This window comes from Syngnathus acus, chromosome 9 (assembly GCF_901709675.1).
Source record: "Syngnathus acus chromosome 9, fSynAcu1.2, whole genome shotgun sequence".
NCBI lineage: Eukaryota > Metazoa > Chordata > Actinopteri > Syngnathiformes > Syngnathidae > Syngnathus > Syngnathus acus.
This window is the reverse complement of record NC_051094.1, coordinates 9,888,753-9,901,793: the sequence shown is the minus strand read 5'-3', so window position 1 is coordinate 9,901,793 and position 13,041 is coordinate 9,888,753. Positions and strand designations below refer to the sequence as shown.

At 40.2% G+C, this 13,041-nt stretch overlaps 2 protein-coding genes across 7 annotated transcripts in view; both read left to right on the top strand.

Moving 5' to 3' along the window:
• The first annotated feature begins 400 nt into the window (after positions 1-400).
• trafd1 (TRAF-type zinc finger domain containing 1) lies at positions 401-5,984 on the top strand. 3 transcript variants are annotated; one of them, XM_037258622.1, is made up of 12 exons: positions 402-831; positions 1,063-1,111; positions 1,196-1,331; positions 1,465-1,518; positions 2,467-2,899; positions 3,040-3,303; positions 3,397-3,461; positions 3,881-4,132; positions 4,265-4,397; positions 4,623-4,839; positions 4,948-5,005; positions 5,253-5,984. In XM_037258622.1, the coding sequence occupies exons 2-12, from the start codon at positions 1,077-1,079 to the stop codon at positions 5,289-5,291; spliced, it is 1,686 nt and encodes a 561-aa protein (XP_037114517.1). In that variant the 5' UTR covers positions 402-831; positions 1,063-1,076; the 3' UTR covers positions 5,292-5,984. The 3 variants fall into 3 exon arrangements, with proteins under 3 accessions (XP_037114519.1, XP_037114517.1, XP_037114518.1); XM_037258623.1 differs by having other exon boundaries at positions 403-831; positions 1,031-1,111; XM_037258624.1 differs by lacking the exons at positions 4,948-5,005; positions 5,253-5,984 and having other exon boundaries at positions 401-831; positions 4,265-4,454; positions 4,495-4,624.
• A 613-nt stretch (positions 5,985-6,597) lies between these two features.
• The window catches only part of smtnb (smoothelin b), a 35,149-nt gene continuing 28,705 nt past the window's right edge, over positions 6,598-13,041 (top strand). For 3 of the 4 annotated variants that reach the window (XM_037259982.1, XM_037259983.1, XM_037259981.1), the window contains exon 1: positions 6,599-6,936. In XM_037259982.1, coding sequence (XP_037115877.1) covers positions 6,877-6,936 — 60 coding nt within the window. In that variant the 5' untranslated portion in view covers positions 6,599-6,876. Of the gene's footprint in view, positions 6,937-13,041 lie in introns of all 4 variants that reach the window. The other variant, XM_037259980.1, reaches the window with a different exon arrangement.

Here is a 13,041-nt window from a genome sequence, read left to right as displayed (position 1 = left end):
ATTGAAAAGAGCAGGACATTGATTTGATCACTGCAGACACCCTTACACTTACATAAAATGTGTTTCTGTATTTTAATTAGTCCCCTCCTACACATAGTTTGTTCACAGTGTTACGTAAGATTAAAAAAACACGTAAATATAATTTCAAGTATGAAGTATATTTCGACATCAATTATTCGTCACTAATTTACCCTCAGTGTATTCACAAAGGTTTTCATTTGCTCAATAATATATTAAACTGCCAATATAAAATTAATTTAGGCAATAATTAAGTTGTTTAACTCTGTCGTTTTCTTTACAGATAAAAAAAAAATGTGCACGCACATTGCAGTAGGATTCTACATTCTCTTCATTTTGTCATACGTGGACCGCCTGTAAGGCAAGACTCTGGGTAAAGTGATCCACCCGTGTAACGTAGCAAAAAAGAAATTGAATGATCGTGCTAGAGTTGTAGCTACTAGCCTGCGTCTGCGATTTTCTAATTTATTCTCTACTGTTAGTTCAAATTATCCGTCATGGTTGCTTTAAGTAAGACTATAGGACTGCAACATCACTTCTTTTACCTGTTCCGGTTGACAGAACTGTGATGATGCGATAGTTTCTTGGCTCCGATCGCCAGGCTCGTTTGCTAGCACCAAGTTGGTTAGCGTTAGCTCAGGCAAAGCTACACTAACGACGTTGCTAAGCTGCGTAGAAGGGCTGCAGGCGCCTGTTTGAACGCCATTTATATTTTATATGTGGTTAAAACACTCCCGCTGGCTTCAGGTGAAGATGCTTGTTGTTCCTCGCTACTGAAGACCGCTTCTGTGTCTGCTAACGCTAACTAGCCGGGTAAGCAGAAGTGAAAGATCTGTCAACCACTGTCATTTTCTTATGTAAATACATGACTGTGTATTATAGTTCGGATTATTCAATGGACTGCGCAGTACTATGTATGCAACAAAGTAGTATCTCCAAGCTAACGATTTGACTATGCCGTCTTTTTATTACAGTCTTTTGCTTCAAGTAGATTATTTAATTTCTCTCAAAGGACCGCTGTAATACTGTTGTAATTAAATGCAGGCTTCAGTCAGATCATGGAAAATGAAAAAACTCAGTTCTGCGGTAATTGGTAAGTGTTCAAGTCAAATTAGTCAAGCGTTTTTATTTTGTGTTGAAAAATGCTCTATTTTTAATAGTACTTTTTATATTGTAGTAAACATGACATTCCGGAAGCAAATTTCACTACCCACGAGATCCACTGTCGGAGAAACATCGCACTTTGTGATGTGTGCCAGGAGCCGGTGCCACGCTCGGATCTGCAGGAGCACAATCAGCAGGAGCACAGCCAGGTAATAGTATACAGAATTCTGCAGGTGTAGGCAACATTGTGTATTATGCATGAGTGCTGCAATAGTCAAAGCAGGAATAATAGAACACATCTGAACAATTCTGACTTATCAATGCTTCCCCCTTTCATTACAGATTACATGCAAGTGTGGCCTCAAGATAAATAAGAATCAAATTGAAGCTCACCAGGTATTTATTAATTCTCTGTTTTATTCCAGTTAGCACCAGGACATTGACAGATGTATACATAGGTGAAAAGCTTGGGATCAGATTCTGAAATGGCCGTGAAAGAATATTCAATTTAGCTGCATCCATGAAAAGGTTGCGCTCATAAGACTTCTCATAAGAAGGGATTTTTTTATCACCAAGGAAAAAAAAAATTCTTCCTGTGGCGTTATTATAAAATGGATTTTCCACCACGTTCTAACACTATTACTAGTTGCCACTAGTTGTGAGCTGGAATCTACTCCAGCTAACCTTGGTTGAGATGCAGGTGGAGGGTACAATCTGGAATGGTCACCAGTCAAGCTCAATGCAAATATAAACCGACCATTCATACTCACATATGGACAATTTACAGCAGGCATGTCCAAAATCCGACCTGGGAGCCAAATGCAGCCTGTGGTCAAATTTCCACCGGTCCGTGGCCAATTAATCGTGTGGCATGTCAGCACCGTTTGGCCCCAGTACAGATAGAAAATAGACATGTACAAAAACCGATTTTATATTTCACCAGTAGATGGCAGCAGACCAGTGTCAGTGCTCTCGGGTGCTTTTGGAAATATGCTCTCTGTGCCTCTCTGAACACACCACTCTCAAAGTGGTGTTAGGTGTCAGACTGAACCTCCCACTGCATGACCCTTTCCAGACCATTTCTTAAACGACTGTAACAAAGAAAAGGAAAGACTGTAGCAAAGAATAAGAAACAGAGCAGCGTCACTTCTAAGAAAAGTGTAAATATTTTTCCCAGCTGAATGCTACAATAAGAACCTTTGACTATAACACAGAAAGGCTTTCTGCATTTATTAACTGCCTGAGTGTAAAACATTTAAACAGTCTTTGAAGACAAAGAAATTGAGAATTTATCCTTCAGTGGCTTCACTAATCTTGCATTTTCCACAATTTTCCCTCCTGTAGAACTCTGACTGCTCTCAGAGACTGGTGGCATGCCAGTACTGCGAACTGGAGGTTGCTTTCAGTCAGTCCAGAGAGCATGAGGATTACTGTGGCGCTCGCACCGAGCCCTGCCTGCAGTGCAAGTGCAATGTCATGTTGAGGGAAAAAGCCCTGCATCCGATGTTATGTGGCAGTCCCACCCTGCTCCAAGAGAGGAACAACAGCTACTCCAATCGCAGTCTGGCAGACCTGCAGCCTCCGGGGGCCTGGTTTGAAGGCCACTCCATCCGAAACACCCTCAGAACCGAAGAGCGAGGCCCCAAGGAGAACAACCTTAGTGCAGCGAAACATCAGGTCTTTCCCCGTGCTTTTGAGTCCACATTTTACAATGCTTCAAGACAAGGAAGCACAGACTGGAAGAATATTGCCCCAAGGAATATGACATCCGCCCAATGTGAGTTGATTCTTCTCATTCATCTGTCTTTTTCTCATATATATGAGAATATATATATATATATATATATATATATACATACATACACACACACACACACACACACACAATGTTTGGTTGAACCGTTGTTGTTATTGTAGTCGAAGAGAACGACATCCTGAGTCGCAGCAGCGCGTGGCCACTTCAAGACGAGGATTCATCGGGCCTCGACTACATGCTGGCCCTCAGCTTGCAGACGGACGGCGAGTCCTTGGCTGGTGGTGGAGAAGCCAGTCTCTGGAGTGACATCTGGGACCACACAAAGATGCCCAACAGCTCTGCTGGCTGTCAACTTCCCACATCCAACAACAACTACAGCAACTTCCCCTCTCGCACAAGTGCCCTTCTGGAGCGTGATCAGACAGGTAAATAGTACTTAAAAACCAGCCACGGCGTTTCTTTCGAACAGTACAGTTTGATGGTCTGCAGTTGACGGGAATGTAAATGATTTCTTACAGACATCATGCTTCCCTGTGAGTTTTGTGAAGAGCTGTTTCCTGAAGAGGACCTTATTTTGCATCAGGTTTGACATCATTTTAATAACATCACCCACAAGCAAGCTGACAAATGTTTTAGAAACAGTACGATTTGGTTGTGTTGAAGTTTCACTGGAGTTAAGACATCAAGAGAGAAATGTCAACTTCCTCCCACCCCATAATGGCTTTGGTATTGTCTGTTGTTTGTGTATCATTTAATATAGTGTAACTAATGGCGTTATCTTGTCAGATATTATGTAGCAGACTTCTCTTTATCTTTATACCTTTGGTTATCGGCAGCTTTTGCCTGCATGTCTGTTTATCTCTTTAAAGACAAAGTCAAGTCCAAAATTATAGGTGAGGGAAAGTCACTCTTAACATACGCCACAGGAGATGTCCGCCGATGATTTCATCAGAAAAATATTTTTTCAAAAGTCTTCACTTTTTTTTTTAAATTGTTTTTCAGACCGGCTGCAGCCCCGCGTCTGCTTTTGCGTCCTTCAGCAAGCAACCGCCGTCCCCCCCTAAAGAGGTCAGGAACGCTACGGGGATGATGCGCAGCCTCCCAAATACGCTGGCCTCGAACATCCCCACCTTCCCTGGATCCGTCTCACCGGCTTCCTACAGTCCACCAGCCAGCCCACTAGAGGGCGACGTGGTGATTCCATGCGAATTCTGTGGGGTTGCGCTGGAGGAGGCTGTCGTCTTTCATCATCAGGTATGTCGCTCCGCCGGTTGGTTAGCCAACTCCGAATGATCAGCTTCCTGTTACTTAGATAAAAACGCCAATCTCTTTACATCAGCTTCCTGTCTTCTGACCTTATTTCTATGTATGTCTTGTCCCATACAGGACAAATGTGACATGCGCCCTCAGACCGCCTTTCCACTTAACAATATGACAAAAGCATCTTTCAAAAAAACTCAAGCCAAGGACGCGTTTGGACAAACATCTCCAGATTTTCACAGGAGAATAAAGCCCCAAGGTTGTGTACTGCTGTTATCCACAGTCTTCAATTGGTTAGATCACGAATAGTTGGGGAATGGATAGAAACAATCGCTGCATGAATAACGTATCATAAAATGCATGTCACTTAATTCCACAGGAAACATAATGATACAGTGTTACTATAAATGCTAAAAAGGCATTTGACAGTTCTAAGCCATGGAAACCACTTTGAGAGCTTGAGAGATGTTTGTTTCGCATACAGGTGACGTCTCAGATGAAGATCCTGGATTGGCTGGAGATGTCCCACCTGGACAAAACCAAAGGGAGTGGCAAAGAGGCTACATTGGGCGGCCGAGTCAGAGAAAAACATCCAACTGTGAGGTTTCAGCACAGAACAGAGCTCAGCATGACAGAGAAACAGAAGGAGCGCTTTCATCTTTCTTGGACTCTGACAAGCCAGGCGCAGACTATCTAAAGGGGTACGTTTAATAGACACGTAATCATGAGCATAGTTATCTGAACATTTTGTGCTAAAACACCAGATGTGAGAAGTGACGTCTTTTTATTTCATTTTTTGCATGTGTCAGACTTCATTCAACAGAGAACAAAGAAGGGAGAGGAAACAGAAGGAATGTGTTAACAAAGGTACAGTTAAAATTTTAAGCTCCGCCATTTGCCTTTGTTTGGAGCAAAAAGTTGTTGCAATCGCCATGTGAACAAGCTAATGTGAAACATACAGTCAGCCATTTCACATTGTAAGCTGCCAGTTTAATGAGGAGGAATAAAAGCAATGTTTAAATTCTTTTGAAGGGTGGATTTCCCCCTTTAGAGTCTAGACAATTTTATTTGGCACTCATTTCTGTTTTTTTATTGACCTTTCTTCCATTCACAGCTCCCTAAGAAGCAGAACGAAGATCAGCAGGAAGAATGAATGCGGCAACAAAAATGTTTATTCGCTCTCTGCTTTTTGTTTCTGTCCATGTTAAAAAATCTGAAATATATCTGATAAGTGCCTGTGTCAGCAGCAACACCACTTTACATTTAATAACTGAGGTTGATTTGGTTTTGCTATGAATATTCTACATTTGTCTCCGCTGATACTAAAATTGTTTTGATTTGTTGCGAGCATTTTTATTCACCATCCCTAATTTGATTCTTTCTTCATGTTAACCTTAATAGACTCTTCAATTTGTGTGTTTTTATACCATTAAATACACATTAGTAATTTAGCTAATATTTGATGGATTTCACCGTATCCTTAGATTTGTCTCGTTGCAATTACTTTTTCAGCTGTCTCCTGTTTGGTCTCCATTTACATTACGTGAAAAAAAAAAAAGGTTTTATATCAAAGAAATGCAATTACAGTATACTGTGTAATTGTACTCATGTGCCACAAATGTCTGAACGATGCAGCAAATCATTTGTTAAAAGAGATGATCAATTAGGAGTCAAATATGGAAATCGTACCAGAGAGGAACAAGTGAATGGTTTTGGAAATCTCCTGGTTTGGTGTTTGTTCATGCATGTGGATGATCATTCTCTGTGTACCGTGACCATGTCAATGCTCTCAACTCTGTGACTCTCTTTAGGTGTTTTGTAACGTCAATAAATGTTCACGTCTACAGTTTGTGCTCTGATTTCAAAGAACACAAATACGCAGTTATGGACAACAAACAAAAGTAAAGTACCGTACTTGAGTGTAAATGCATGTTTTCCTTTTGGGCCTATGATTTACAATGATAATCCAATCCAAAGTATGCATATTTATTTTGTCTGGGTTTCACTGAAACAAAAACAACATATCCCCTCTAATGGTCTGGATTTATGGTAATGCTTTATAGTAGTTTAAGCAGGCTCCATGGGATTTGGGCCACTAATCACCTTCAATGCAAAAGTCTTGCGTTTTAACAGAGAGCTGTTTGAGCATTTATGCAATATTCTATTACTCTGCTCTTTGTCCTCATCAGTAAGATAATTCATGCGCATATGTAGATTTTTAGTGACGTTTATTTCCACTATTGCCTCCCATTACAATGTGTAGCATTCCATTTCTATGCACAAGTATGATATCGGATATATGCTAAACCGCGATTGTCAGATTTGAAATGTCTTTATTTTTGTACGGTTGTAAATCGCTCCACGAAGCGGTGCGCTTTAAACGCTCGCGGGGAGCAGCAGCCGTCCGGCCCCAGAAGGGGCGTGGCTTACACCGTCCACTCTGATTGTGCAGTTCAAAAAGCGGCCAACATTTCCCGTTGAGTGAACGTGTGGCGGCTTCATACTTTCACTCAGCGCGCTGATCTGCAAAATGCTCTCTTCTTGAAAAGCTCCCCCTTTTTAATTTCCCAACTTTTAAAATTACCCTCGCCGAGTAAAAGAGAGAAAAGACACTTGATCAAAATCTGTCAGCAAAGTTGAACAGGTGGAACGTCGTCGTCGGGAGTCAACAAGTCTCACCTACGTGGGACTGAAGCCTCAGAAGGTTGCACGTCACCTGAGTGTGATAACGAGACAACATGTCTAAAATGTCCCAGGAAAGTTATGCTGCCTTGGATGAGTCTTCTCTCCGAGCTTTGGTGAGTAGACACGAGGATTTCCTCTCGCTGCCAAAGAACGTGGATGCCCTTGTTTATCACAGCATCTACTCTGGAGGTTCGTCGACAGCTCTCTTGGAGACCGTGTTGTGTTTTCATATGAGCGTTCGTCAACTTTTATTTGGACATTGCACCTATTTTACTATAGATAAAGATCACGTGAAAGAAAAAAAAAGGATATCTAAATTAATACCATCTAGTGTGGGATCATTTGTTGTTTTTCCATTATAAGTATGGATAGATGGACCAAGATATATGGTGATTAAATAATTTGTGGAACAATTAAGTACAATTAGATAATTGCTTGTGGCAGACCTGATGAACTGTCAAGACAGTGTATTGGCACACTAGATCTGAATTGGTGACTTTTGTCTCAAATTCCACTAAAAATTTCCATTGTATGTTTTTTTTTAATTGCATTTCATGCAGTCAAGTATAAACTTCATTCAGAGGAGTTCTTTGGAAGTGAGCCAATGGAGCAACGTGGGATCATTGTTTTCCAAAAGTCAGACAAAATTATTCCAGTCACTCACCAGTGTCAACTAAACAAGAGACTTTTGATTATTTTATTAGTATTTATTATAGTCTCAATTGCGGGTGAACTTGAGCCCGCCAGCTAATTTCCACTAGATGTCAGGTACAAACCGGTACAACCAAACAACTACAAACAATATAGAGTCCTCAATTTGCCTCAGATGAATGTTTTTGGCATTAGGCAGGAAGCCACTATAATTTAAAAACATAGAACTCAAGCGAGAACAAGCAATGTAGACGAGATTCAAAGCCTAACCTCGGAACTGCAATGCAAAAATGCTAACCACTTTGCACCTTGCTGCATTTGTAAACTGTGTTCATGTATATTCTCTAGAGTAGTAGGAGTCATAGAGATTAGTCATGTGAAATTGAGGCATGTCTGTATTCTTAAGTATGCAATGGGTGAGTAATCAAATGCTGATTAATCAAAGTACAGCAAGTTCCTCTCTGTTGTGTAACTCTACGTTGGTTCTGCTCAGACATGATGTCATTCGTTGATAAGTGTCTGCATCTTCATTTATTGACTTTAGTCATGTCTTGAATATATAAGAAGAGTGCAACATGAGTTTTTTCCGAACGACACCTGGAGGACATGGGTGGATATTTCCGAGGCAGTTTGACTCACTTGCCTCCAGCACACCTCATATCGTTATGCAACATTTGCACATTTATCCATCCGAACTCTGGCTTCCTTTTTATTCTTTTAATACTCTAACAATTTTCACTGACCACAACATTTTGACATACCTGCACAATATAATTAGATCCATTACACAAAGGTGATAATGCGCACCTTTGATTGACACTGGCAGAGGTATTCAAATTACAATCTAGTTGAATGCCTCAGGTTGAAACACAATCTGTTCCAGGAAGATCATCAACCTGTGATTTGTTTAGATTTTGCCTTAGGAGCTAATTTACTTATCACAATGATCTGCTCGAAGGTCAAACTGTCACCATCATAAATCCTTATTCGCACTTTTGGAAAGTATTTATGACTGTTGTACACCTGTGAAAAGAATTTAACCACTTCATATTAGGGCGGAATAGCTTTTTCGAAGGGGGAGGGGGGTAATTGCTATATTTGTGCTCAGTTATGTGATTTAATAAGGTCCTCCTCTTGTATTTTTCATACCACAAATAATAATTCTGCATAGTAATAAACAAATGTCAGCTTGATTATTCACGATTGAGTGTGATGTGGTGCAAGTAATACGTTTGACAACCGAGGCTCAGTTGGTGACTGCCTACTGTCAAGAGACAACTCTGTATATTCACTTCTAAAATACTTTATTCCCACAAGCTTGCTTTCCCAAGAATTAGTTTTAAAAAAAAAACTCACATTTTGATTTCTCTGCTTAGCTCTCACTCATTAAGACAAGAAAACATTTGTTGACTCTAGAACAAAGGGGGAAAATGAAATGTTCTGTTGTCCATTTATCGTGTTTTTTTCCAAACTGTAATCATCTTGCCAAGTTTCTCCTAAATCCCCAAAGAGATAAACTTTACCATATTTCCCCCCCCCTTTCAGTGTAATAGCTGTAATTAAAGTCCTGAATGCTTTGATCAGACACTTTATGAGTCTATTTAAAAAGGCAAAGCGCAGAGCTGTGGGAGTAATGATGAACTTGGATTTTTCTCACCAGAGATTTTAGCTAGGGGGATTTGATTCATGATCCCTGATGGTGCAGTGGTTCGGCGTCTGATGTCCGTGTAGGAATCAAGGCCTCAGTTCCCACTGTGTGGAACTGTGAATGTGAGTGGAAGTGATGCTCTGTTTGACTGGCGATCAGTTCATGGTGTCGTCTGGTATTTGCCTGAAGTCAGCACCTCCTTTATTCAAAAGCAACTTTCTTTTTTCTGAGTCTTCTCTTGTACATATGCAGAACCTGTCTTTAAGAATGGCACTCTAGAGTGCTGGAGCAAAACAATGAAATGAGGCAGACGCTGGTATCCAAGACTTTTGTCATCATGTGATGCTGAGTTAATCACAGAAAGAGCTCAATGGCGAGTGAGCTTCTCCATCCTGTTGTGCTTCCTCAAACGTGATCACCCTTATAGGTCAGCAAACTCCCACATTCTCACTCAACATGTGGTGACAGAAGAGTCCACATTTTCCACTCTCCACATCCCCATGGGACTGCTATACGGTTTCAACACGGCTCTTGGTACGGTTCTCATTGAAGTTCTTGGTGGTGCAGCTATTAATGAGCACACGCTCCCATCCTGTGTTGTACTTGATGAACTAAGCGGTCAGGAGGTCATATGGCGGCCTCTCTAAAGCCGCTAATCCCATCGCCACTCATCTATTCAGAGCGCTGGTTGCTTTTTATTTGCGCATCTAATCCCCTCCATGGCAACCAGGCAACCAACATTTTTCTTTTTGCTCGGCCACAACTATTTGAATATCCCCCAAAAAATAACCAGTTGGTGTCCAAGTTCGTGTGGCAGATGCACAGCATGTGTGGTCATCCGCCTGGATGGCAGAATTCGAGCTCAAGTTCGTCCAACTAAATCACCTGCTTAAGATACTGTGTACTCCCCCACTTGAGCCGTTTTAAATGTTTTTCTCCCCGCTCTGGAAATAAAAATCGCTGCTTAATAGTTAAAAATATTCAAATAAAAAAATTAATAGAAAAAGTTGTAGGCTGTCAAACAATCCAAAGCAACAGGTGGCGCTATAACCCGTACCCCAAGATCCGCTAAAAAATATATACAGAAAAGGTGCATTAGTTTTTGTTTTGTTTTGCTAAACCTGCACACACAGCGCTCTCATGCAAAAAAAATTCCCTTCTTCATCTGAGTGCTGAAACGGTTTTTGGGGAAGCGTTGACAGCGCTCCAAAATTTGTAACGTTTACTTTGTATGTTGACAAAATAGCTAAGCATCAAGTACAACAATAAATGATAATCAGAAATAATTCATTCTGGCCTTTGCGAAAATGGCTTTGTAGCTTGGAGAATAGAAACTATCAATACGTGGGTAATGCAGGAAGTCAAACCTGTAAGACGAGCAGGTGGTTTACTGAGTGCGGCATCTGGCAAGCTGCTTCAAACTCCTTATTAGCTCCTCAAACCTGCCTTACAACACCAAAAGAATGAAGATTGACTTTCTTCTTCCTGCTCGTTATTAATGCAGTCATTTTGGAAGAAACATAGGGGGTCTTTCTGAGCATGGCACCTCTCCGGCTGATCTCCCACGCTGGATGCCTGGCACATTGGTTTGTAATTATTCCTACCAGTTGTTGTCCCCTCTCCCTGGTGATCTTGAAGCATTTGTATGTTTAAGATGTAGCAGCTTTGCGCTGTGATCAGGCCCCCGTGATATACCGCACCTCTCCGGCCTTTATTTTATGACCCTCTCTGGACTTGTGTGCATTTTAGCACAGTGAGAATGGATGAATGAGTTTGCTTGTCAGCTCTCTGTTGTCCCCCCCCCCCCCAGAGACATGTTGAAAAATGTCAGCCTCATCAACAGGGGAGCAATAAATCAGCCAAACTGTGCTGTATTATATAACATGTCAGCAACATGGAAACAACAATAATGAACTTTACCATTCCTTCAATAAATTAGTCTCATTCTATTCTGATATTTTTACCCTGTTGTCCATAAATGTCCTTCACACAGAGCAAATTTTTATGGACATACCAAAGCAACAGATGTGCGACATGTAACGTCTAACCATAAAACCATTTCAGTGAATATAAAATCTGAAGAAAATTATTTGCAGAAAAGCTATAATAAGACCATTTGGAGCTCAAGGAAGAATCACAAGTTTGGTCTGCATGATGGAAAGCCTAATTTTGTTTCCCCAAGCCCACCATCATTCAGATGTATAGATATTAGCGGGGCTTATTTCCTATATAATGCACTTGTAAATGTCCATAATCAGTTTTAGCAGTGAGGACATGTTCTCTTCAAACAAAAAGCTTTGACATCTCCGACCTTTCCCAATAACACAGCACAGAGATAAGAAGTCATAGAATGAGTTTCTTGGATTAAACAGGAAACCTCTTTTGTCACTACAACTATAAATGGTCATATTTGGTTTCCGTCTTCTACGCCTCAAAGTCTATATTTAGTTTTGGGGCTTTGAGTTTATTGCACTGAAACAATGCAACTTTTCCCTTCCATCTGTACTTTAGTAAATCTTTCCTCTCAGCCTGAGGTTGAATTAAAGTTCAGCTCTTTTTTCCATCATCCAAGAGAGCATTTGTTTTGTCATTTTCGAATGCTGCCCTTTAATAAGAAGTGCTGTGTTACTATTATGGCAGTATCATTGTCCCGTAATGGAATAACGTGGCAGTTAAACATGTAGATGACCAAATAAATGTCCCAGAGATGGATGTCGGTTGTGTTGGTGTGCTAATGTGATTACATTCTTACAGTAAGTGAATTACAGGTTTGACAAAGTGCACACAATGCTGCTTTTTGTCTAAAATGTCTTTCAATGCTATCCTGTCATACTTACACATATGTTCTGATGCACATACCGTACATACTGTATTTTTTTTTTGTTACTAACCAAGAATTTCTGTCCCATAATCTCCGCTATAGATGTCAAAATGAATCCCTTATTAAACTAATCAACTATATTTGAATAATCGAGTAATCATTTAGAGCCATCGGCAAATACAAGATACAAGGGCAGCACCTTTTAAAAGAATGAAAAATTATATTGATGCAAAAAAAGTCGCATTACTTGCATATGTCAAATTCTGTAGTCACAGCTGTGACCACACTTTCAGGTAAGACCCATGATGACAAGTAAAGAAAAAAAAAAATATATATATATTTTTGATGTTTTTTCTGTCATTAAATGCAATAAGTAAATATTTATATTTGGAAAATAGTGAATATATTTTTACTTAAACAACAGTGAGGCAGAGGATTCTACTTCAATAAAAGAGACAGAACATGTGGCATGGGCACAGATAAATGTGGATTGCGAGATGAAATCTCTGAGGAAAGAGTCATTTCCTCACATCTTGCAGGAGTCATCAGGAGGATGTTGCTGTTTGGATTTTTAGCTCACTTTTGTTAATGCTCCGGGCTTCTGGAGATATCAAACATAGCTCATCGGTTCAAGTGGCACAAGTTTCATCACTCTTATTAAAGTTGAGTCTGTTTGGACTAATAATTTATGTGTTTCCTGCTGAGGCTTATCCATATTCAGCAGAAACTGGCAGGCTAACATTTTACAATGAGAAGAAGCCCCATTTCCCATGTGGTAACCACTCAGGAAAATGCCATCTTATCTGTAAACGTTATGTCCTCTCCTTCCCAGTTTTCTTCTTGGTCTCTAATGAGAGAAGCAAGACTCCTTAACCTCGGAAACAACCATTTTTAAAGTGCAGTCTTAAAAGAAAATGAAACATGTATTGTTAAACACTTCAATTGCTTAAAATAAATATTAAGTTGATCAATGCTTCATAGAATCTTTCAACTTTTAAGTGTTGTTTTTGCCTCTTGTTCCAGAACACTCAAAAAAAAAAAAAAAGGATTTTATTGGCCTAAAACAGTTTGGGAACACGGAAATATTTGTTCCCTTTA